The 22033-nt window shown below is 41.6% G+C and overlaps 1 protein-coding gene across 3 annotated transcripts in view; it reads left to right on the forward strand.

The window, feature by feature from the left end:
- Positions 1–18173, forward strand: part of cyria (CYFIP related Rac1 interactor A) — a 169269-nt gene extending 151096 nt beyond the window's left edge. For 2 of the 3 annotated variants that reach the window (XM_033021567.1, XM_033021566.1), the window contains 7 exons: positions 440–576; positions 663–740; positions 833–949; positions 9887–9966; positions 10722–10848; positions 13184–13254; positions 15548–15722. In XM_033021567.1, coding sequence (XP_032877458.1) covers positions 440–576; positions 663–740; positions 833–949; positions 9887–9966; positions 10722–10848; positions 13184–13254; positions 15548–15617 — 680 coding nt within the window. In that variant the 3' untranslated portion in view covers positions 15618–15722. Of the gene's footprint in view, positions 1–439; positions 577–662; positions 741–832; positions 950–9886; positions 9967–10721; positions 10849–13183; positions 13255–15547 lie in introns of all 3 variants that reach the window. The other variant, XM_033021565.1, reaches the window with a different exon arrangement.
- The last annotated feature ends 3860 nt before the right edge of the window (positions 18174–22033 follow it).

The raw sequence follows: 22033 nt of genomic DNA on the forward strand, positions 1-22033 counted from the left end.
AGCCATACAGCACACAGGCAGGCCTTCTTGCCCACCACATCTATACTCCTCTGTACCGGATACCTGCAGTGACAAAGGAGAAATTGGCACATGTTTTCAGGCAAACCTCACCATTCCTCTCTACAAGCTGACTGCCAACTATCACAGTGTTGGATTGTGCAAGACTTGTTCCTGAAAGCAGGAAAGGTTGTAACAAAAATTAGATGTTCTGCACGAAGGTGCACCTGATTTAATGCTGCTTTGGTGAACTCAGACCACGAGCTGGTGTTCGTGTAGCTCTTCTTGATACTTAGTTTACCCATGAGGAGATATTGATAATTTGTGTTTTCTTTACATTACAATTCCTGAAGGTCATTTAATTTTAATTTGGGGTCGTGTTAGTTAGTAGTTAATGCATACTTGAAATCTGTTTGCTTTTTTTGTGATATTTCCAATATAGAAAAAGCATTACAAAGCCTTTTGGAGACTTTGACATTTCCACCCTACACACCAACTCAGCATCTGGAAAGGGAGCAGGCTCTAGCCAAACAATTTGCAGAGATTCTACATTTTACTCTCCGCTTTGATGAACTCAAGGTCAGGAAACATTGAGCAACTCAAACGGGTATTTTTTTAAATAAAACACAATGCAGATATGGAACCTCATTTTGTTTCTGCCCTAGATGAAAAATCCAGCCATCCAGAATGACTTTAGTTACTACAGACGGACAATTAGTCGTAACAGAATTAACAATATGCATGTGAGTGGAAGTATTTTATTGGACATTATGTAATCAGCCAATTCGATTTTGGGGCCTTTAAGTTTAATTCATGTTCTTGCTTTGTTCCACAGTTCGATTCTGAGAATGAAGTAAACAATGAAATGGCCAACAGAATGTCTTTATTTTATGCGGAAGCAACCCCAATGCTAAAAACACTAAGTGATGCCACAACCAAGTTTGTATCAGAGGTATAAAAGCTAAATTAGTTTCTGCGTTATGTTGTGATTTACTAATGATAATCTTAGTCAGAATTGTAATAGTACCTTGTTTAAACATGGAAAAACAAAGTTGAATTGACATCCTCAGACTTGGGATTTTAAAGAAGTCCTGAAACAATAAAAGTTGCAGATAAAATGCTGAGTTGCCAGCAAGCAGAGATTGAGAACACCTTAATTTGTCTACTTTGCCCAAGTTAAATCTGCAGTGCTGAGGGGGCAGGAGGAAGGTGAGCCTGGACTTTGAATGAACGGGTGGCTTCCGGGTGGCGCTCGTAATGGCTGCCTCGCCAACAGTCTGCCGAGTCCCTTCTCTGTTTTTATTTATTTTAAGTATGTCTTAAATGTATGTCGCAATATTTTTTGGTTAGTTTATGTGGGGGAGGAGGGGGGAATAGGGGGAAACATTTTTTCAGTCACTTACCTTGACGGAGATGCGATTTTCTCAGTTTCGTATCTCCGCCCCCTACCCCCCTACTGCGGCCTAACAACTTGGATTGGTGTGGCCATTCCTGAAGGCCGGCCCGGAGCTTCAAGCCGCGGGTGCGGCGTGGACTTATCATCCCGGAGCCGGGGCTCCTTTGCCGAGGATCGCCTGAAGAAGAATTCTGACCACGTGGCATGTGGACTTTAACACTACAAAGCTGCGGTCTCTGGTAGGAAGTAGCCGACTCGGGAGTTCCATGCTGCGGAGTGTTCCAATCCGTCCCGACGTCGGAGTTTCGATCATCCCGACAAGGGGGCTTGGACATCGGACCGTCGGCAATGGCAATTGCGGAGGGTTCAAGGCCCCTACCACGGTGAACAAATAGGAAGATGACTGAACTTTATTGCCTTCCATCACAGTGAGGAATGTTGATTCCACTGTGGTGGATGTTTATGTTTGTTATATTCCGGATGGCAGAATGAATAACAACTTGCACGCAGGCTGCCTGGATCACAAGAGAAGATTTATTACCCAACATTCCCTACTTGTATACAACACCAACTCATTAACATAAACATGAATATGCATGAATACATTACACTGCTCTCCTTTTTTTTAAGTATTAAATCTAAGCACACAGTTACAATTTTCTTGTTGTGATACTTGATTTAAACCAGTATTCATTAAATCTTAAGTTATTACACAATATATTTATTTTACATATTTACACATTTTCATTCTACCTAGACAGTGAGTTACTTAACTTAAAAACCTAATCTGACTACTGGTTTACGGCAAAGATCCTATGGCGGAGCAAGATGGATTACTCTCACGCAAACGTGTAGTACGCTCATGGGCGGATTCATGGGCGATTTTATGACTCATTTTAGCAACCTGCCCCCGCCATCTTGTTCCGCCATCTTGTTCTGCCATTTTGCTCCGCCCTCTTGCTTCCGGCCAAAGATTGGATCCGCAGCGGGGAGAAGGAGTGCGGGGCCCGGGACAGCGGGGAGAAGGAGTGCGGGGCCCGGGGCAGCGGGGAGAAGGAGTGCGGAGCCCGGGGCAGCGGGGAGAAGGAGTGCGGGGCCCGGGGCAGCGGGGAGAAGGAGTGCGGGGCCCGGGGCAGCGGGGAGAAGGAGTGCGGAGCCCGGGGCAGCGGGGAGAAGGAGTGCGGGGCCCGGGGCAGCGGGGAGAAGGAGTGCGGGGCCCGGGGCAGCGGGGAGAAGGAGTGCGGGGCAGCGGGGAGAGAGAGTGCGGGGAGAGAGAGTGCGAGGCAGCGGGGAGAGAGAGTGCGAGGCAGCGGGGCGAGGGAGTGTGGGGCCCGGAGCAGCGGGAGAGGGAGAGGGGCATAGGAGGGGGGGAGACATTGTAGTGAGGGGGCTGGCGAGGGAGTGCCGGGGGGGTAAGGCCTAGTGTGTGTGAAGTTGCGGGGAGGTTTACAATGTTTCTTATTTACAATGTTTCTTATTTAATGTCCCTTGTCTAGTCTGAAATAAAGTTCATTATTGGATCAGAAGAAATATAATTGTGTGTGTTATATGATTATATACATTTATGTAATTTTCATGTATGTGTGTTTATAAACATTTTATTCTTTAACAAGAATTAACAGAATTATGAACTAACAGAATTATGAATCTAACCCTATATCACGCACAAAAGGTTCCCCCGCAATGTCAATTACCCTGCGAGTCAGGTCGGTTCCGGTTACTACAAAATCAACTCAAACACTGCTTGTGAACCATTTAAAAAGAAATGATTTAAAAAACATTAAAAAAGACAATTACCAGAATCAAATGTTATTGTTGACAAGAAGTATGAACTGACAGATTTATGAATCTAACCCACACAAAATGTTGCCCCACAACATTGATTACACTGCGAGTCGGGTCGGGTCAGGTAGGCTCAGGTTACTAAAATGGGCGTGGAAAAATGCCCATGATCCCCTCCATAGCGTACTACACGTCAGTCCATTGCATTTCGCAGGAGTAGCCTATCTTGCTCCGCTATAAGATCTTTGGTTTACGGATCCTGCCTGATCGTCTTAACAGTAACAGGTGTAACAGGTTTAGGTGTTGACTCAACTGTAGGCTTGTTTGGCTCTGTTTTAGTACTCTGACTTTGACCAGAGGAATCTGTTTCTTTGTCTGTACTGACTGAACTTCGTGTTTCAATCACAGTTGGCTCTTCCAACTCACTTTCAGATAAAGACTCAGGGATTAGGACATCTTTTTGTTCCACACACTTCCACTATTTTCCCAACATCCCATTTGTGTCGACTGGACTTGTTGGGAGGACTGAGAACACAAACCTGCTCATCTGGCTTGAAGTACCTCTCCTTTTTGTGGGAGTCAAAATGGCGTTCCTGACTTAATTGTTTTTGCTCAACTCTCAAGGCCAAATTGGGTTGAACTAGACTTAGGCGTATTCTTAGCCTTCTCTTCATCAACAGTTCTGCAGGTGAGTAGCCCGTTATTGTGTGTGGTGTGGTTCTGTACTTCAACAAGAAACTAGCCAAACGATGTTTCATGCTGAGCTTTGAACTACCCTGCAAAACCTGTTTCTTGAGAGCATCTTTGACCACTCTAACAGACCTTTCCGCCCTCCACCCTCCGTTAGAGGCTGGATGGTATGGGGGAACAAGTGTGTGTTTTACACCATTCCGCTGCATGAACTCTTTGAACTGTTCTGAATGAAACTGAGGCCCGTTATCAGAAACAAGTTCTTCTGGTAAACCATGGCATGCAAAAATGGATCTTAACTCATCTATGGTACACTCAGTAGTCGTGCTTGACCCCATATGCTTAACCTAAATCCATTTGGAATGACTAGCAGTACCAGAAAGTGATCATTACTCTTTTCACAAAAATCTACATGAACTCTCTGAAAAGGTCTACTTGGCCATGACCAGGGTTGCAGTGGTGTCTTTGGTGTTTTACTCCGGCAATTTTGGCAGACGCTACATTTGCTCACCAGTGACTCGATGTCACTGTCAATACCAGGCCAATACACCTGGCAATTGACTTCATGTTTACTATGCCAGGATGTTCGGCATGAAGTTCATTCATAATTTTGTTTCTCAAAGGCTCTGGTACAAACACTCTGGTACAACAACTTAATGCATCCCTGCTCACATGATAATTCATGACGTCGATTATGGAAAGGCTTCAGCTCTGAGTTCAGAACTGAGTTCAATCCACTATCGATTTCAGTCCATCTGTTCAATGTCTGTTCATAAATCCACTTCAGCACATTGTCTTTCTTTGTTTCTGCTGCAATTTCTGTTGCAGTCACTGGAAAGTCTTCATCTACAACTTGCAGTGTGTAGATTGAGTTCTCACTTCCCACATCAGAGTTCTTATGGGGCAACCGGGACAACGCATCTGCAACTGCGTTTACACTTGGAGCTTCTGTACCGCACCTTGTAGTCATACTGGGACAGCAGAATTGCCCAGCGCTGCATCATTGATGCTGCCATGGAAGGTATAGCTGATTTGGGACCAAGAATCACTAGTAGTGGTTTGTGATCAGTAACCAGGGTGAATGGTCTGCCGAGAAGAAACTGATGGAATTTCTTGATTCCGAACACAATGCTGAGTGCTTCCTTTTCTATCTGCACATAGTTGCGTTCACTCGATGACGGGGTGCGGGATGCAAAAGCAATAGGCTTTTCCTGACCGTCATTCATTACGTGGGAGATCACTGCACCTACACCATAACTTGAAGCATTACAAGCAAGTTTCATCTCGCGTGTTGTATCATAGTGAACAAGAAGTTTGTCACTTGTCACGTTTTCCTTGCAGATGTCAAATGCACGTTGCTGTTCCTTTCCCCACATCCATTTCACATCTTTTTGTAGCAGATGATGAAGTGGCTTTAGCACAGTTGCTAAATCTGGAAGGAATCGTGCATAGAACTGCACCATCCCAAGGAATGATCGTAGCTCTGACACATTGTTGGATTTTGGAGCATTCACTATTGCTTCAACTTTCGCCTTCAAAGGGCGAAGTCCGTTGGCGTCTACTTTGAGTCCAAGGTATACCACCTCTGACTGTGCAAATGCACATTTACTTTGTCACAGTTTGACATTGTGGCAGTTCAGTCGTGTGAGAACTTGCTCGAGGATTTCCAGATGTTCTACCATGCCCTCTGTGAATATCAGTAGGTCATCCTGGTTGCACACACAGTGCGGGATGCCTTGTAATATTTGGTCCATGACAGACTGAAAACAATTTGGGGAGGATTTCACACCATAGGGCAGCTTTGTATATGAATACAAGCCCTTATGTGTGTTGATAGTCAAGTGCTGCTGACTTTCCTTATCGACATTGAGTTGGGCGTAAGCGTGAGACAAATCCAGTTTAGGAAAGACTCTTGCTCCGCTAAGTTCTGCGTTCAACTTGAACTTGAACAATAATGGTTGCACATTCACCATTATTGAGCAGTAAATCAATCTGTCAACTTCCTCCTTCCACACATGGCCAGTTAAGTCTGAAGAAGGGTCCTGACCCAAAAGGTTACCTATCCATTCACTCAACAGATGCTGCCCGACCCACTGAGTTTTAACAACAGTTTATGTTTTAGTTAAATGTATAAGTCTGGATGTTACCCTCCCTGTTTCCCTGCTAATGGATGGCTTCACTTTACCAATATCTCAAGAGAGACCCAGCTGTTACAATGATGGTGTGTAGCTAACTGACGACCTAAACCAGGAAGAACAATTTGGGACTTGAATATTCCTGTCTTAAGTGTATGCTTACCAATGTATGAAGTCTTTAACTATTGCCAGGCAACACCACTGCTGCTGAAAATGTACATTTTACACAATGGTACTTTATATCTTAAAGAATTTAAGGCAAAAATGTAATTATCAATACATTTAATATTATAAACATTCTCTATTTTTATCTTGCTCTTTGTCATATTCATATTTTTTTATGTATTTAATGTCAGTAACTCTGTTCCTGATTTGGACTTTCATGCTGATTCATTGAGTAAGCTTGACATTTCATGCCTGTTGCCACAGACTTAAATCCATTGTTGAAAGTGGTTTTCTTGTTTGCATTCTTAATTGCCGCAAATCACGAGAACAGAAGCCCACAAAGTCTGTGGAGAAATGAAACTATTAAACAGAGCAGCATTCTTTAACTGGAACTGTAAAGTCGGGGCCATCAAATGTACTTAAACATTCAAATTTATTAATGAAGTAACTAATGAGTTATTAATGTGTGCATTTTCTCTCTCCCTATATAAAAATAAGTTTAAAATGATGCATGTAAATACTGCATTGGGCACTGCCAAAAGGTTTGCATGATCATGTAGGATGGGCCGAATGGCTTAATTCTAATCCTATTCCTTATGAAAACAAACTGGAGAGTCAATTTAATCAAATGGCTGCCAGGTGACTGTGGCAAGGCTTGAATATCCTCATAAGCCGAAGTTTGGGGCTAATCTCTGGCAACAACGCATCTCTGCTGGATGAGCTTAATGTCTTTTTGCTCCTGTTTTGAACTTGCAAACAAGGCTCCACCTTGGAACATGATACCATCCTTGCTGGCTCTGTCCCATACTTAGTGACATAGAAACATAGAAAATAGGTGCAGGAGTGGGCCATTCGGCCCTTCGAGTCTGCACCGCCATTCAATATGATCATGGCTGATCATCCAACTCAGTATCCCGTACCTGCCTTCTCTCCATACCCCCTGATCCCTTTAGCCGCAAGGGCCACATCTAACTCCCTCTTAAATATAGCCAATGAACTGGCCTCAACTGCTTTCTGTGGCAGAGAATTCCACAGACTCACCACTCTCTGTGTGAAATTTTTTTTTCTCATCTCAGTCCTAAAAGACTACCCCCTTATCCTTAAACTGTGACCTCTTGTTCTGGACTACCCCAGCATCGGGAACAATCTTCCTGCATCTAGCCTGTCCAACCCCTTAAGAATTTTGTAAGTTTCTATAAGATCCCCCCTCAATCTTCTAAATTCTAGCGAGTACAAGCCGAGTCTATCCAGTCTTTCTTCATATGAAAGTCCTGCCATCCCAGGAATCAGTCTGTCAGACATGTCAGATCTGCATTCACGAGGGTAAACTCCATGAAGCAACCCTGGTGGGAGGCCCTGGAGTCATGGAAATCATGCTCCAATTAACTGGCCAGAGTCATTGCCAACATCTTCATCCTCTTACTTCCACAGTCTTCTGTCCCAAACTGCTTCAAGGAAACGTCCATCATTCCAGTCCTCCCCAAAAAATAACATGATCTTTCTCAGTTGATTTAACATTGACCCCAATTAGGTGATTTGAAGGATTAGATGTGGCAACACATCTACACCGGTCTTCCAGATAATGTAGCCGCCTGCAGTCAGCATACAGGAAAAATAGATCTATGAAAGACGCACTACATGCAGCCATGGATCACCTTGACAAATGAGCACCCACATCAGGATGCTACCTTTTGACCACAGCTCGCCTTAAACAACATAATTCCAAATAAATTGATCCCTAAACTTTAGTTTTGTTTTTTAAAGATACAGTGCAGAAATAGGCCTAAATTGGATAGGCATATGGATGAGAAGGGAATGGAGGGTTATGGTATGAGTGCAGGCAGGTGGGACTAAGGGTAAAAAGTTGTTCGGCACGGACTTGTAGGGCCGAGATGGCCTGTTTCCGTGCTGTAATTGTTATATGGTTATAAATAGGCCCTTCGGCCCTCCGAGTCTGCGCCGACCAGCAATCCCTGCATACCAGCACTATCCTTCACACACTAGAGACAATTTACAACTTTACCGAAGCCAATTAACCTACAACCCTGTATGTCTTTGGAGTGGGAGGAACGTAGGTCACGGGGAGAACGTACAAACTCCATCCAGTCAGGCACCCGTAGTCAGGATCGAACCCGGGTTTCTAGCGCTGTGAGTCAGCAACTCTACCGCTGCGCCACCTTGCCGATCTGGATCTTGGCATTGGGCCTATATCTAAAACTCACCTCTTGACTGGCAGACCTCAGTTGGTTAGAAATGGTCAGAGCAATTCCTCTGCCGTGACGCTGAACACTGACCCCCGTGGAGTTGTGTGCTCAGTCCCTTGCTCTCCTCCCTGCATTCCTGTGACTGTAGCCAAGAACAATGCCAACTCAATCTTTGTTGTTAGTCAGATCTTCAAAAATGATGAAATAGTGTAAGGGAAAGAGATCAGGAACTTGGTGTCAAGATAATAATCTAGCCCTTAACATCAGTCAGACAAATTATTTGGTTGTTGACCAAAGGAAGCGAGAGGTTGAATACAACCCTAACATCCTGTAGAGATGGTCAACAGCTTCAGGTTCCTTGGCATCCAAATCACCAGCAATCAAACCTGGTCCCTCCACACTGATGTCATGATCAAGAAAGCGCATCTGTGTATTGGCATCTGCGAAGATTCGGCATATCCACGAGGATTCTCTTGAACATCTACAGATACGCTGTAGAAAGTATTCTGTCGGGATACATCTCAACCTGATGGGCGAATGTTCTTGACCGCCTAAACTTGCAGAGAGTGAAGAACGCAGGCCAATCCATCATAGGCTCATCACTTGCTTCCTCCTTCACTGTACATTGCATCAGGAAAGCTAGAAGCATTGTCAAGGATGCCTATCGTCATGGTCGTGCATTATTCGCTCTTCTACATCTGGGAGAAGATGCAGGAACTTGAAAATTTGGATGCCCAAACATGCCACTGCAATCCAATTCCTGAACCAATCTCAGCTTTCACATCTCATTCCCAGAGGTGCTGTCACATACTCCTACTCTTAATGGCCCTGTCCCACTGCACAAATTCATTCATTAGTTCTCCCGAGTTTGCCCTGATTTGCTCGGAAATTTACGGTAATGGCTGCTCCTTGGTACTCAGGGCTCTCGTGGACATGTTGAAAAATCTTCACGAGTCTTCCCGACCTTACCGCGTTTCCCGAGTACCTGCCGTTACGAGCCGCTAAGAGAAGTCCTGAGCTCCGACGTACCCACTACGTACATTCTACGTGCTTCCACGAGTTTGAATGAGCTCGTTCAGTGGGACAGGGCCATAACTCTCCCTTACAAGTTTAATTATGCGCCTGTCTTTATTGGAAAGCGAAATAAATATATTTAAACAAAATTTATAGCCCAAAAATTAAAACTGAACAAAATGATCTATATAATTTAATTAATTAAGATATTGGTATAGCATTGAAAATTATTAAGAATTTTTGGTTTAGCTGCTCAATATGTGCACTTGTATAGTCGACCAGTCAAAGCTACACTTTTGTGGATCAAAATAAATAATTGGAAAATTGGTGGATAGCAAATTATGATTCAGTTTGACTGTTTACTGGTTTACATGTCATTTATAATAATCCAACAACCATACTTGTTAGAGGGAGCATAATCCTGAAAGGTCGTTCTTACAGCGTTGCACAATACTCAGGATTGTGGATATGCCTTGAAATATAATTGTTCTTATGTATTTCAGAACAAGACTCTGCCCATTGAAAATACAACTGACTGTTTAAGCACTATGGCGAGCATATGCAAAGTCATGCTCGAAACACCGTAAGTATGATCTTGAAGTTGTTAGTATTTTATATTCATGAATTGTGGCATCTGTTAATAATAATAATGGATAATTTAATAACTACATTTGAGATCTATTGAAAACACTGCCTGTACCTGTCTCGATTAGAAAATCTATGGAAATATCAGTGTCTCTACTGACATAGTTTTTAACTCTACCTGAAGTGGTCTTGTAAAGGGAACTGAGGTGCAGTTAGATGTTTTTCCTTTTTAGACGCGTTTGTTAGGTAGACTGAATTGATGGACAAATAATTGAGATTTCAGTGGGCAGACACTTTGCAGCTAATGACCACAGTTCCATTAGTTTTAAAATATCTGTGGAAAAGGACAGATGCTGTCCATAAGTTAAAGTTCTAAATTGGGGACAAGGCCAACTTGATGGTATTGGACAAGCACTTGCAAGGTATGCATGTCCCTGTTAGAGTGAAGGGCAAGGCACATGGGAGTAAGGAACTCTAGACCGAGAGCCATCATCTTGAACTGCTGCCGTCCTTACGTTGCAACTCCTCCTTGTGCTGTTAGGTAGGGAGTCCTGGGGACTTAACCGTGATCAGTGAAAGATTGCTGATTCTAGTCCCAAGTTAGAAGACCAAAGAAATGTAATTGAACAACTACCAGTAATTCAATTGTATTGATAATAGTAGAGAAATGCCATAATGCAATTTATTATTTAAAATTTTAAAAGCATTTTTAATAGCATTTTAAAGTTCTGTTTTCATTATTTTTTTGCCTAGGGAGTACAAGTGCCGATTCACTAATGATGAAACTCTGCTGTTCTGTATGAGAGTTATGGTGGGCGTCATCATACTTTACGATCACGTGCATCCTGTGGGAGCGTTTGCAAAGACATCAAAAATTGATGTAAGGAAATACATGTAGGGGAAAATAATCTGGACTATTGTTCTGCCAACTGACTAGAAGAAGTAGGAATGCTGCACAAGATTATATCATATTTTTAAATCTTAAAATACACACTAATATTCTGTATATAGGCACAAAAAGCTGGAGCAACTCAATGGGTCAGTCAGCATCTCAGGAGAAAAGGAATAGTTGATGTTTCGGTTTGAGACACTTCTTCAGACCAAAGAAGGGTCTTTAATGATCGTCACCTATTCCTTTTCTGCAGAGGTGCTGTCTGACCCGCTGAGTTACTCCAGCTTTTGGTGTCTATCTTGGGTTTAAACCAACATTTGCAGTTTCTTCCTGCACACTGATATTGTATTGATTTTTACATAACACCTGCAGTAGCCTTTGCTTCCAGTTAATATAGCAAATTGGAAAATATGGTTTGCAACCTGTCAGGTTCACAGTAACTAATAATTTTGATTGGTTTCAGCATATTTACCAAATTTCTGTGTTACATTCTGTCACCCCTGATCACTTCCAGCATCTGACATTGATCCAAAACTCAGTGATTCGCATAAAAATGGAGGACATTCTAGAAAAATGTTCACCCAGTGACATTGTGGGCTTGCAGAGCTTCCTTGTATTATGCAACTCACTGATTTGCTTTACAATTTTTACAAGCCTTATCGGGATCGAAAACAAAACAAAAAGGAGTTTTCATATTTTGTAAACTAGATAGAAACCTTTCCTGCTACAATAATGGTGTTATTTTGACGAGTTGGGACAATGCAATTTTCTTATTTTTATGTTGCCTGCTAGGAAAGCCATTTCAAGATTGCCAGCATCCTGGAAACAGGACTTTCAGATCCATGGAACAAATCAATGGCAGCCAAATTTATTTTAGGAGAAGATGCTATCTCTTTCTTTAATTTAGTTCTTAATGTTCTTTTTTCTAAATCAACACAAGTGCTGGGCTGCACTATATCATGTTGCAGTAGACTTCATTGTGGATTGTATAAAAAAGGTGAATCAAAATAAATGGTGTTTGAAGATGAGCCAACGGTACAAGCATCAACTTCTAACTATGCAGTAACACCTGTGGTGTGTTCGATATTAAAGAAATATGATCTGAAAGGGTGCTTTGGTGGGACAGCTGACACCTGGATTGTTTTTTGGTGGGTGGGAGAGCAGAATAAGTGTTGCAGAGAAATCGGATCAGGTAGGAGCATGTTATTGTGCACTACTCAATTAATGTCTTTTGCATTAAAAAATAAGTTATGAAGGTTGGCGGCACCATGCATGTTTGAATAATGCATGCTGTCCCAGGTCACTCCTGCAGAGGCAGGCTCCAAACTTGCCTACCAAGTCTCCTTCTATGCAACTTGCAGGAATGCCCCTCTGAGAAGATCACAGGCTGATATTGGGAACCCAGTTAAAGTAGGTATGGGTGCAGAAAGAGGCGGCAGAAGAAGGGTCCCGACCCAAAACATCACCCATCGTTTTCTCCAGAGATGCTGCCTGACCAGCTGAGTTACTCCTGCACTTTGTGAATCTAGAATAGATACACTTGTGTTAATACTTTACATCCTCTCTTTTGGGTCTTCCATTGCACCCTTCCTCCTCCCAGCTCTGAATTCTCAAACTAAGTCGCCACGCATCAACGTAATCCAGCCAATGACCGTCCTGTCCTATCTCATTTCCAAACCAGTAACCATGCCCCAGCCAGCTCCACCACCACCACCACCAAGCCCTGCTTACCCATTTAATTGACCCCCTGCTACCATTGCTGAACCTGATGCTTACAATCCCCCAGACCTGACCGTATTTCCTCCATTCAGACCTTTTGTGCTACTGTGCTATTGGCATGCTCGTGAACCAAAAATGTGTTGGTCTGTCACACTGTAACTGTGTGTCCCACCCATATAATCGGCAACAAAACTCTGAACCAGAGTTCTAATTAATTAATTTCATTCATTAAAAGTGGATGTAGACCTTATGAGGCAATTCTCTGTGTTTATCCAGATATTTCTGCAGTTTAGCAGTTATTTATCGTGTTATTGTCATTGAACCATCCAATATTATATGTCCATAAGGCACCATTTGCCAATAGATTTCTGGTCCAGAACTTGAATGATGATCTACCAAATTTTTAGCAAGGCTTTCTTGTAGATTTTATTTTTTATTAAGTGAAAATCCAGACGATGCCGAGGGTATTGTGATTCCGTGTAGTTTATACTGTGAGCTTCATGTCATCAAGGAATTTCATTGCACTTGATATATATGACAATAACCTAATCTGTAAACTGTAGCATAATCCACGTCATCCTTTATCGCTTTTATTGCATTTCAGATGAAAGGATGTATAAAGGTTTTGAAAGATCAGCCACCAAACAATGTGGAAGGTCTTCTGAATGCACTCAGGTAGGATGTATTTAAACACCAAATTAATTTAGGATTATCTCAAAATGTTTTGCACATAATCCACTTCATGGCTTGCACATATAATTTCTTGCTGACACGCGTGTAGTTTGGTTATCTTTGGTCGCTTCACAGCTTCTTTCTAGCATCCAATCAGCTCAATACTATTTCCTACCCCAAGCCTCTATTTTTCCAACATATGGAAAATTCCCTACAATGTTCACACTATAGGTCTCAAGTCTACTCATAAGCAAAGTGTTCAGTCCAAAATATTGCACATAGTAGAAATCTATTTTTGTAACTGAACTTGGCTTTGAACACTTATTTAAAATCAGTCAAGAGGTTTTCTAGCTTGTTGTATTGTGACTGAACATTGTTTCAGATGGCTAGTCTTGCAGGATTTCCATGGTTAGAAATGCTGACATAACTTGGCACCTTGGGTATCTTGGTGGGGTTATTTTAAGGAGCTCTTTTCAATTTAAAAAGGAATGCCATTATCAGAGAAGCAATAAATATCACACAGATGTCTTGATACTTGAGAGGTTTAAAAGGTCAGAGTTGGTATTTGCTATGAGATATTTGGCTCAAACAAGTAGTTACATTACCACGGCTTGAACTCGTCTGAAAAGTTCAGATAAGGCCTCTGCAGTTCATTGATAAAAGCAGTGGACAACCATTGAGGTAGTCAAAGTGCAAAGTTTATGGACTTTATTGGGGTTTGTCCACGAAGTGCATAGTGGGCGCTTAATCATCTGCGGAACATTATTTTCTCATGAAAATGAAAGAACTTTCTACTGTAAATTCTCCCAGGGCAAGGTTTACCTGTGAAGCACATTGGAAAATTCCTAGCTCCAATGTAGCAGCCTTCCTTTGCATGCTCTATCCTATGTTTGGCAAAGTGAGATGAGGGGCAATTGACAGATGAGGATATTTAATAAGATTACTTTTTGTTCGTTGAGAGGTTTATAGAGATCTATAGAACAAAGGTGTGTTAAAGTGTGGTGGCAATCCAAGGGTATGACAGGAGCAGCTAGAGAATGCTCCTACTATTCTTGCTCTATAGCCTGATCTCACTGCTTCACTGCCCTGCATTATGCAGACTTACATTTTCCTAAACAATGTTCCTGTGGTATTCCATCCATATGAATAAATAGACTTGTGTTGTGTTCTGTGCATATTAGAACTGGATTGAATAAAATCAAAGACATATTTAAGGTGTTCATAGTCCAGATATCCCGATCTTGATTTGAAGCCGAGAAGAAAAACTGAGAATTTGATAACATTATGAAATGCCAAAGGTTTATTTATTGAGAATGTACTTCTGCAGGGAAATATATTCCACATCTTCAAGGAAGTAAAAGTTGAAAATCTTTTGGCAACCAATTATGTCGGCATTGCTTGGATTTTAGCCGGGAGGTGTATTTTGAGCAGGAAGGTTGGCAGGAGATGGGGAAGAGTGGGAATGTTGTGCAGACCTCAGGAAATACCTAGAGAGATTTCCCTTGAGTTACAGAAGAAAATAGCTCATGGGATCCTGTAAGTGAGGTCCATGCCACTGACTGATTGCAGACCGAGGAAGTAGATGGGGAGGGTGAGTTTGCCTTTCAACGTTAGCCTGGTAGCCAGGGTATCTTGTTGAACCTAAAGACAATGCACCTGCTCCTCCTGCAGTTGCCTTATCTCACAGGCTTTGCCCTTCATGTTTCTTGCCTCCTGGCATGTTCACACATGTGGGAGAAACAATCACCGATGCTTTCAATAAAAATCAAAAGCAAGAGAGCCATCTCACTAGCCCTCGTCCAGCAGCAGTTGGCTGCCTGTTTCTTCATCAGCCTCACACAAAGCTGGAAGGAGGTGCAATCAGTCCAGTTCCAGACATGTTGGCCAACTCCAAACCATCTGGTTTTAGTAGAGAATTGCCCAAACTCTTCAAGGTACATATAATTAGAATTTTTATCTTGTGTATGCATTTATATCCAAGATCTAACTGTCAGAGGAGGTTTTTATAGATTGTTTTTTTTAATTCTCTTGCACGTGGAAAAACTGGCAAAGATGAAAATTAAGCCGCCACAATCTAAGCAGATTAAAGAAAAATCCAATGCACATTTGCACTACTGTGTGCTAATATTTTACAAATAGTCAATATTATTAAAAGTAGAGCTACATTTAAAAATAAATATTATTTTTGACTCCATCACAAAGATATGTAAGAATGTTCAGAGAAGTAACAACTGCAAATCTTGGCAAACTAGACAGTCATTTTATTCAATGGTACAAACATATTTCTATTTCACAGGTACACCACAAGACACCTGAATGACGAGTCGGCATCTAAACAGATTCGAACCATGCTTCAGGTTCAGTAACTCCTTGGGCAAGAGGATCCCTGTCCTGACCTCAGAAGATGTACATGTTTACATAATTTAATACAAGTTGGTGTTAATACTTATTTGTCTTATTTACCATAACCATTCCCTCATCATTTAACGTATGAAAAAAAGACCTTTATAATAGAACTGATGAATGGCTTTTTTATTTTTACATAGCATATGAAGCATACCTGCAGCCTTATATTTGATGTTGCAAAGTGCAGTTTGTTTTTTGCCAGAATTGATATACAATGCTGTATTGCTCCAGTAAGAATCTATATAAAACTGTAAGTCCTGGTACATCTGCAAATGTCATTGTAAATTTGCTAGCATCTTGGTGTCTTTGCATTCAGGGAAGCAATTCTTATTGTAAAACAAACCCCACTCACAAGTTGGCAGATTTCTTGAATTGTCTTTCACTTCCAATCGGCTGTAGTTTGAAGGAATCGTTGAAATTTGGTCATCGTCAAATGCACCTTTCATGTTGGGAAGATTCTTTGGGGCTTTGAGGTAACAACTCTCTCTCAATGCCCGATAGCATAGAATTTAAGAATTACATTTACACCTTAGATTATCTATACTTTTTTTTAAATCTCAGAACAGTAAGGCCATAATATTAAAATGCTATAACATTTTAACTACATCACTTTTGAGCTTGCCATCAGAAATCAGACCTTTAAAGTAGAATAGATTCTTTTATTTTCAGAACTGCACAAGGAATTAATGAAATTGTAAGTCTGGTGAAGACTTAATGGGCATTATACGTGTTAAATTGTGCATTCCCCATTATGTGCACTTTCAGGTAAAAGAAAGGTTAATGCAAAACGCATACAAAAAAATAAATTTATTTAATAAGCACCCAACAACCACGTCACAAAGTTATGCACTCATGGATGAATGTAATTTCAGTTTTTTGCCAAATATGAACTACACACTGATAAATACAGCACACTAGTAAACACCAGGCACTGATCAATCAATCATCTGACCAAGTTTTGCTCTATAAAATAGTATTACATTGCAAAATATTTAACTTTAATGGTTGAAGGATTTAATAAAAAATTCTGGAATAAACAGTAACATCTCCTGAATAGCAGCTAATGAAGGAAGGATCAAAATATAGGGAAGGAAGAACAAATATCTTTAATTATAATGATATAGGTCTTTCGAACAAAGGTCTATTTCTTTAATTCCTTCACAGATACAAGCCTATATTTCTATTTCAATGTATTTTTTTATACAAGCAATAAAAGTTCACGTGTTGCATTCTATGAATGAAGTGCACATACAAAAATGCAATTAAAAAAAAAGAACTGTAACAAAGTTTATCATACCTCTGCCCCACAAATACAGGATATGTCACAACAATCCATCTGGTAGTAATTGTTTCCATTAATAAGTCCGAGTAGATAAGTCATAGTTAATGAAGTCAAGAATGGTCAGCATTAAGTGTGAAGATGCCAATTCTGATACATGTGTGCCAATGTTTTTTTTTCTATTTATACCACAGGTATACCATTTTTTTTAAAGTATATCTATACTTATTTGGATTTAAATGATGGTGAGGATTTCTAAGGCTGCCTATTTGGTCACTTAAACTGGCTCCCATTTCTTAAAGGTGGCAAGTTATCAAAATGAGCTGCTAAAAACAGTTGGGGGCTTCTACAAATACCCCACTGCAAGCATATATTGTGTGCTTGATATAGACAATGTCTTATTCAAACTCATTGATCCCTCGTCCTTCTGAATATGTCTTTAAAGCATAGGCCAAGTTCACAGATCTGATTTTTTGTTAATTGAGAAATGAGGACTTGAATATTCAAGTTCTAATATTGTGAAAAATAGCATTTGCATTTGAAACCTTTCCATTACAAATAGGGTAACTTTCAAAGTGTATATTTTGTTGGATTTAGTTTAGAATTGTGACTTTAAAGGTGTATATTTCTTTAAAAACACAAGTATAGTACTGAATTGCAAATCTATGAAATGTTTACTTATCTCCCTGCCCATAAAGACTTATTGTTGAGAGTATAATGGCATAGTGTTTACTCAACCAACATTGGTAGATTAGTGATTCCAGTCCTTACAGTTAGTGTTTGCCACCTGTGTAAGAATTATATGAATACTCTGGTACAAGTAAACACTTGTATAAATAGCTGACAGAATTTAATGACAAAATGGCCAAATTTTGCTTTGGTTTAACACTTTAAACTAGTTTGAGCTGTTAATCTGCTACTGCAGAAAACAATGTCAAAAAGGCTAAGGATATTGTGTCATAGAAGTACATTGATGAAGGTTTTATCGTGAAGTCGTATTTATGCGAGTCCCTTTTTAGGCATACCTATGTTTTACCTGTAAGCTGGTATAGTTCCAATTCCAGTAGTAGCCAAATAAGATTAATACAAACTTTAGTGGTCCAGCCATTCATAAAATTGCACAGTTAGAAATTCAGCATCCATTGTGCGTTTACGATCAGTGCGTTATAGCATTAAATTTGTTCCTGAGGAGTTTTTGTGCAAATCCCTTAATGATATGTTGAATGCACCGAAAAAATGAAAATGTGGCCTAAACACATTCCTTAAACGAGTGTTACAGTCACTTTAAAATATGTATAAACTTGGGCTATTAGGCTGAAGCTAGGCTTGTTGAATGGTGGCAAGACATTTCAATTCCATAGTACTAAAAGTGTTCATTCTACGTGAGATTTGCTATTTTATTCCTCTATGATTTATTGTTGCAGTTTAATAAGAGTAATAAAAGCTTTGATATTGTTTGTGAGACATTGTATATTGATCTGTATTTTGAATTCTAATTTAAAACAGATTAAAAAATAATGAAAAGTCATTTGGTTTGTCACTACTACTATTGTTCTTGCTTAAAGCAGCATTGGTGTAAGAACCACTTAATTGAAGATTCTGCTTTTAAACTTCAATATTGGGCATGATATCTGATAATTCAGAATTGAACTAACCTTTAAAATACTGCTTTGACTAACTGCATTAAAAAATATATCTACCCAAAGATTTTATTTTTTACTTTTGCAATTATATATTCTAGCTGAAGCTAACTATTTGCTTTGTTTTATACAGTGTGTAAGTGTGGTGAAAATATAATTATTTAGTGTATTTGTATTCTGAATCAACTAAAGATTCAGTGTGTGACTAAAGAAAGTTTGTTTGCTGGTGACCAATCCCAGTTGTAATTTGAGAGATTTTCAATTACTTGCGAATCTACAATGTAACACAGGAATGCTTGAAATGAACAATAACCGAATGAAAGGCAAAGAATATATTTGTGGCAAATGTGGATGAATACGAATTGAGCTAAATTTGGAGCTTTGTATAAGAATAGAAATTGCTCATTGTTGCATTAATTTTAAGATAGTAAAATGTGCAGAATGATGGTTAATTTGTGTAAACAGTGATACACATCTGAACAGCGGCAGGGAACCCACAGCACATTGACAACCCACTGCTTGTCAACACGCTGGAAGTTGCCAAACATTTACATTGTTTGCCTGAAGCAGGCAGTAGGTCCCTTACCTGAGCAGTCGGAAATTGAACCCACAAGAAGGAGTGCGGGACAATACTGATATAGTTTAGGTTTTCCGCACTTAAAACCAGGCATTGTTCTACCTGTTTAAACATTGGCGGCACAGCGGTAGAACACCAGAGACCTGCCTATGAGTGTTGCCTGTATGGAGTTTTACGTTGTTTGTATGTTCCACCCTGTGACCATGTGGGCTTTCTCTGGGTGCTCCGGTTTTCTCCCACACTCCAAGGACATACATGTTTGTAGGTTAATTGGTTTCAGTAAAGATTATAAATTGTCCCTCGCGTGTAGGATAGTGCTAGTGTATGGGGATCATTGGTCGGCGGGTCTGTTTCCACGCTGTATCTTTAAAACTAAAACTTAAAATTTGTGATTGATACAAAAATGAACAAGAGTAGGAAAGGATGAATAACTGGTATGCAACCTTAACATTCATTTTGAACATAATGAAGGGACCAGATTTGGATCTGATGAAGACCACTTGCACTGCAAAATACCCCTCACTAACATCTGGAGATAGAACTAAAATTATGCAGAATGGAGTGGTGGTATACTACAGGTGCACAACCTTTTATCCGAAGATCCAAATAACGAAAACCTCCGAATAGCGGACATTTTTTCGGTCCTTGAAGAAAGGTCCTTGAAAACGTTCACCGAGGGCGGCCCGCAGAGGTGACAGCGGAACCTCCGGTCGGTCCTCGAAGAAAGGGGAACTAAATCCCCATTCATAAAAGAGAAGGTGAGGGTATATTGCGCGGGAGGGTTAATAATTGACAATATGCTGCTGCCTGCCCGCTGAGTTAAAAAGTTCCCACGGTAGACTCACGATACACAGTGCATTCCCGGCCATGTGTGTGACCCCTTCCCTCCCCTCTCCAGCTCCCCGCCCATTGCACCGGCGCGGGGGCTTTGCACTGTCTTCATGTCGGCGATGCCAGCAGGTCAGTGCCAGTCACCGGAGGCGTCAGGACCAACGGGACACCGACCCCCAGGCCCACTGCAAGCACGGAGATCCCAGAGACCCACAGCCAGCAGCAGCCCAGCCCCGTTCCAACTCCAGAGGAAAACTGCAAACTGGCCGGAGACGTCAAGACCACCAGAAGCCGCTCCCCGATGGGCCGCTACGACGACAAGTGGCAGTTCGCCCACAGCCCGAGCTGTGCCCCCTCATCGGGACACCGACCCCCAGGCCCACTGCAAGCACGGAGATCCCAGATCAGCAACTCCAGCCCAGCCCCGCTCCAGCTCCAGAGGAACACGCTCCCCGTAGGGGCAGAAGCTGATGGTGTGCAAGGTACGTCTTGTTCTTAGGGTGGCGCAGCTCGGGCTGTGGGCGAACTGCCACTTGTCGCCGTAGCGGCCCATCGGGGAGCGGATTCCTCTGGAGTTGGAGGGGGAGGGGGGTATTGTGCTGTTTGATCGCCACCTACTATCCCAGGGACAGGGAGACAGGACGTTCACCGAGGGCGGCAGAGGTGACAGCGGAACCTCCGGTCGGTCCTCGAAGAAAGGGGAACTAAATCCCTTTCATAAAAGAGAAGTGGAGGGTATTTTGCCCGGGAGGGTATATCGCCTACCTGGAAGAAACCGGACATTTTTTCCAGGATGTCGTCTGCACACCAAAGCTCACCAAAGCTCACGTTTGGTGCCAAACGCACGTCGCCTCTGCTGCACACGGATATAAGAGTGTGAAAATGTTGCCTTAGGCCGCCTAAGGGCATGTAGCCCCACTAGGGTGACATGAGTGCGAGAGGTGATTCAATGCTGCGGTCACATTTACAAATTCAGGAATTCATTCAACACACTGCATTTCATACAGACATTTATTCTGCAAGTAAAAACTACATTGAAGACTCAAACTCGCGACCGAGGAACTGCCGGGATCGAGGCGCAAACTCGCGACCTTGCGGATATGAGCCGAGCACTCTACCACTGAGCCAGCCATTAAAATCTACGCTAAAAAATTTCCATTCCGAAGGCCGACAAATTCCGAAATACGAAAAGTGTCTGGTCCCAAGGCTTTCGGATAAAAGGTTGTGCACCTGTACTACTATATAGTTGAGGTGCAGCCTGACATGGCCTTACTCCTAATATCTGCCGCCTTACCAGACTCCCCCAATGCCCTCCGTGGATATAGAAACATAGAAAATAGGTGCAGGAGGAGGCCATTCGGCCCTTCAAGCCAGCACCGCCATTCATTGTGATCACGGCTGATCGTTCCCGATCAATAACCCGTGCCTGCCTTCTCCCCATATCCCTTGATTCCACTTGCCCCTAGAGCTCTATCTAACTCTCTTAAATCTATCCAGTGACTTGGCCTCCACTGCCCTCTGTGGCAGGGAATTCCACAAATTCACAACTCTCTGGGTGAAGTACTGAGTAATCAAGGAAAAAATTCCCAATTGTTATTTTGCTCATCACTCTACCTCTATTAGATGCATTCATCTATGACAGTGATTGATTGACCACTGCATAGTCCTTAAGGAGATGAGTCCTTTAATGTTTCACACTGAAGTTACCTTCCATTGTTAAAACAAAGAACAGCAGGTGGAGATCTGTCTGCAGCCATTATAAAAGTCCAGTTTGCATATTTGAGCACTGGATCTTTTTCCTTTACCAATTCCACAATTCATGCTGTCATTCCTTTGGACGTTAATGTGCACTGCTTGTATGAATCAACGTTGGCCTTTGTTGCAATGCTGTTATTAGGGCCCATGCTGCAGGCAATATCCATGATATATAGGTAGTACATTAACGTGGAGAGAGGATTGGCCACACGAGAGCGCTAAAGGATTCAAAGGCAAGCTGCAACAAGTGGGATGCAACAAGAATCAGCGCTAGAACCTCAACTATTAACTTAT

This window comes from Amblyraja radiata, chromosome 5 (assembly GCF_010909765.2).
Source record: "Amblyraja radiata isolate CabotCenter1 chromosome 5, sAmbRad1.1.pri, whole genome shotgun sequence".
Classification (NCBI taxonomy): Eukaryota; Metazoa; Chordata; class Chondrichthyes; order Rajiformes; family Rajidae; genus Amblyraja; species Amblyraja radiata.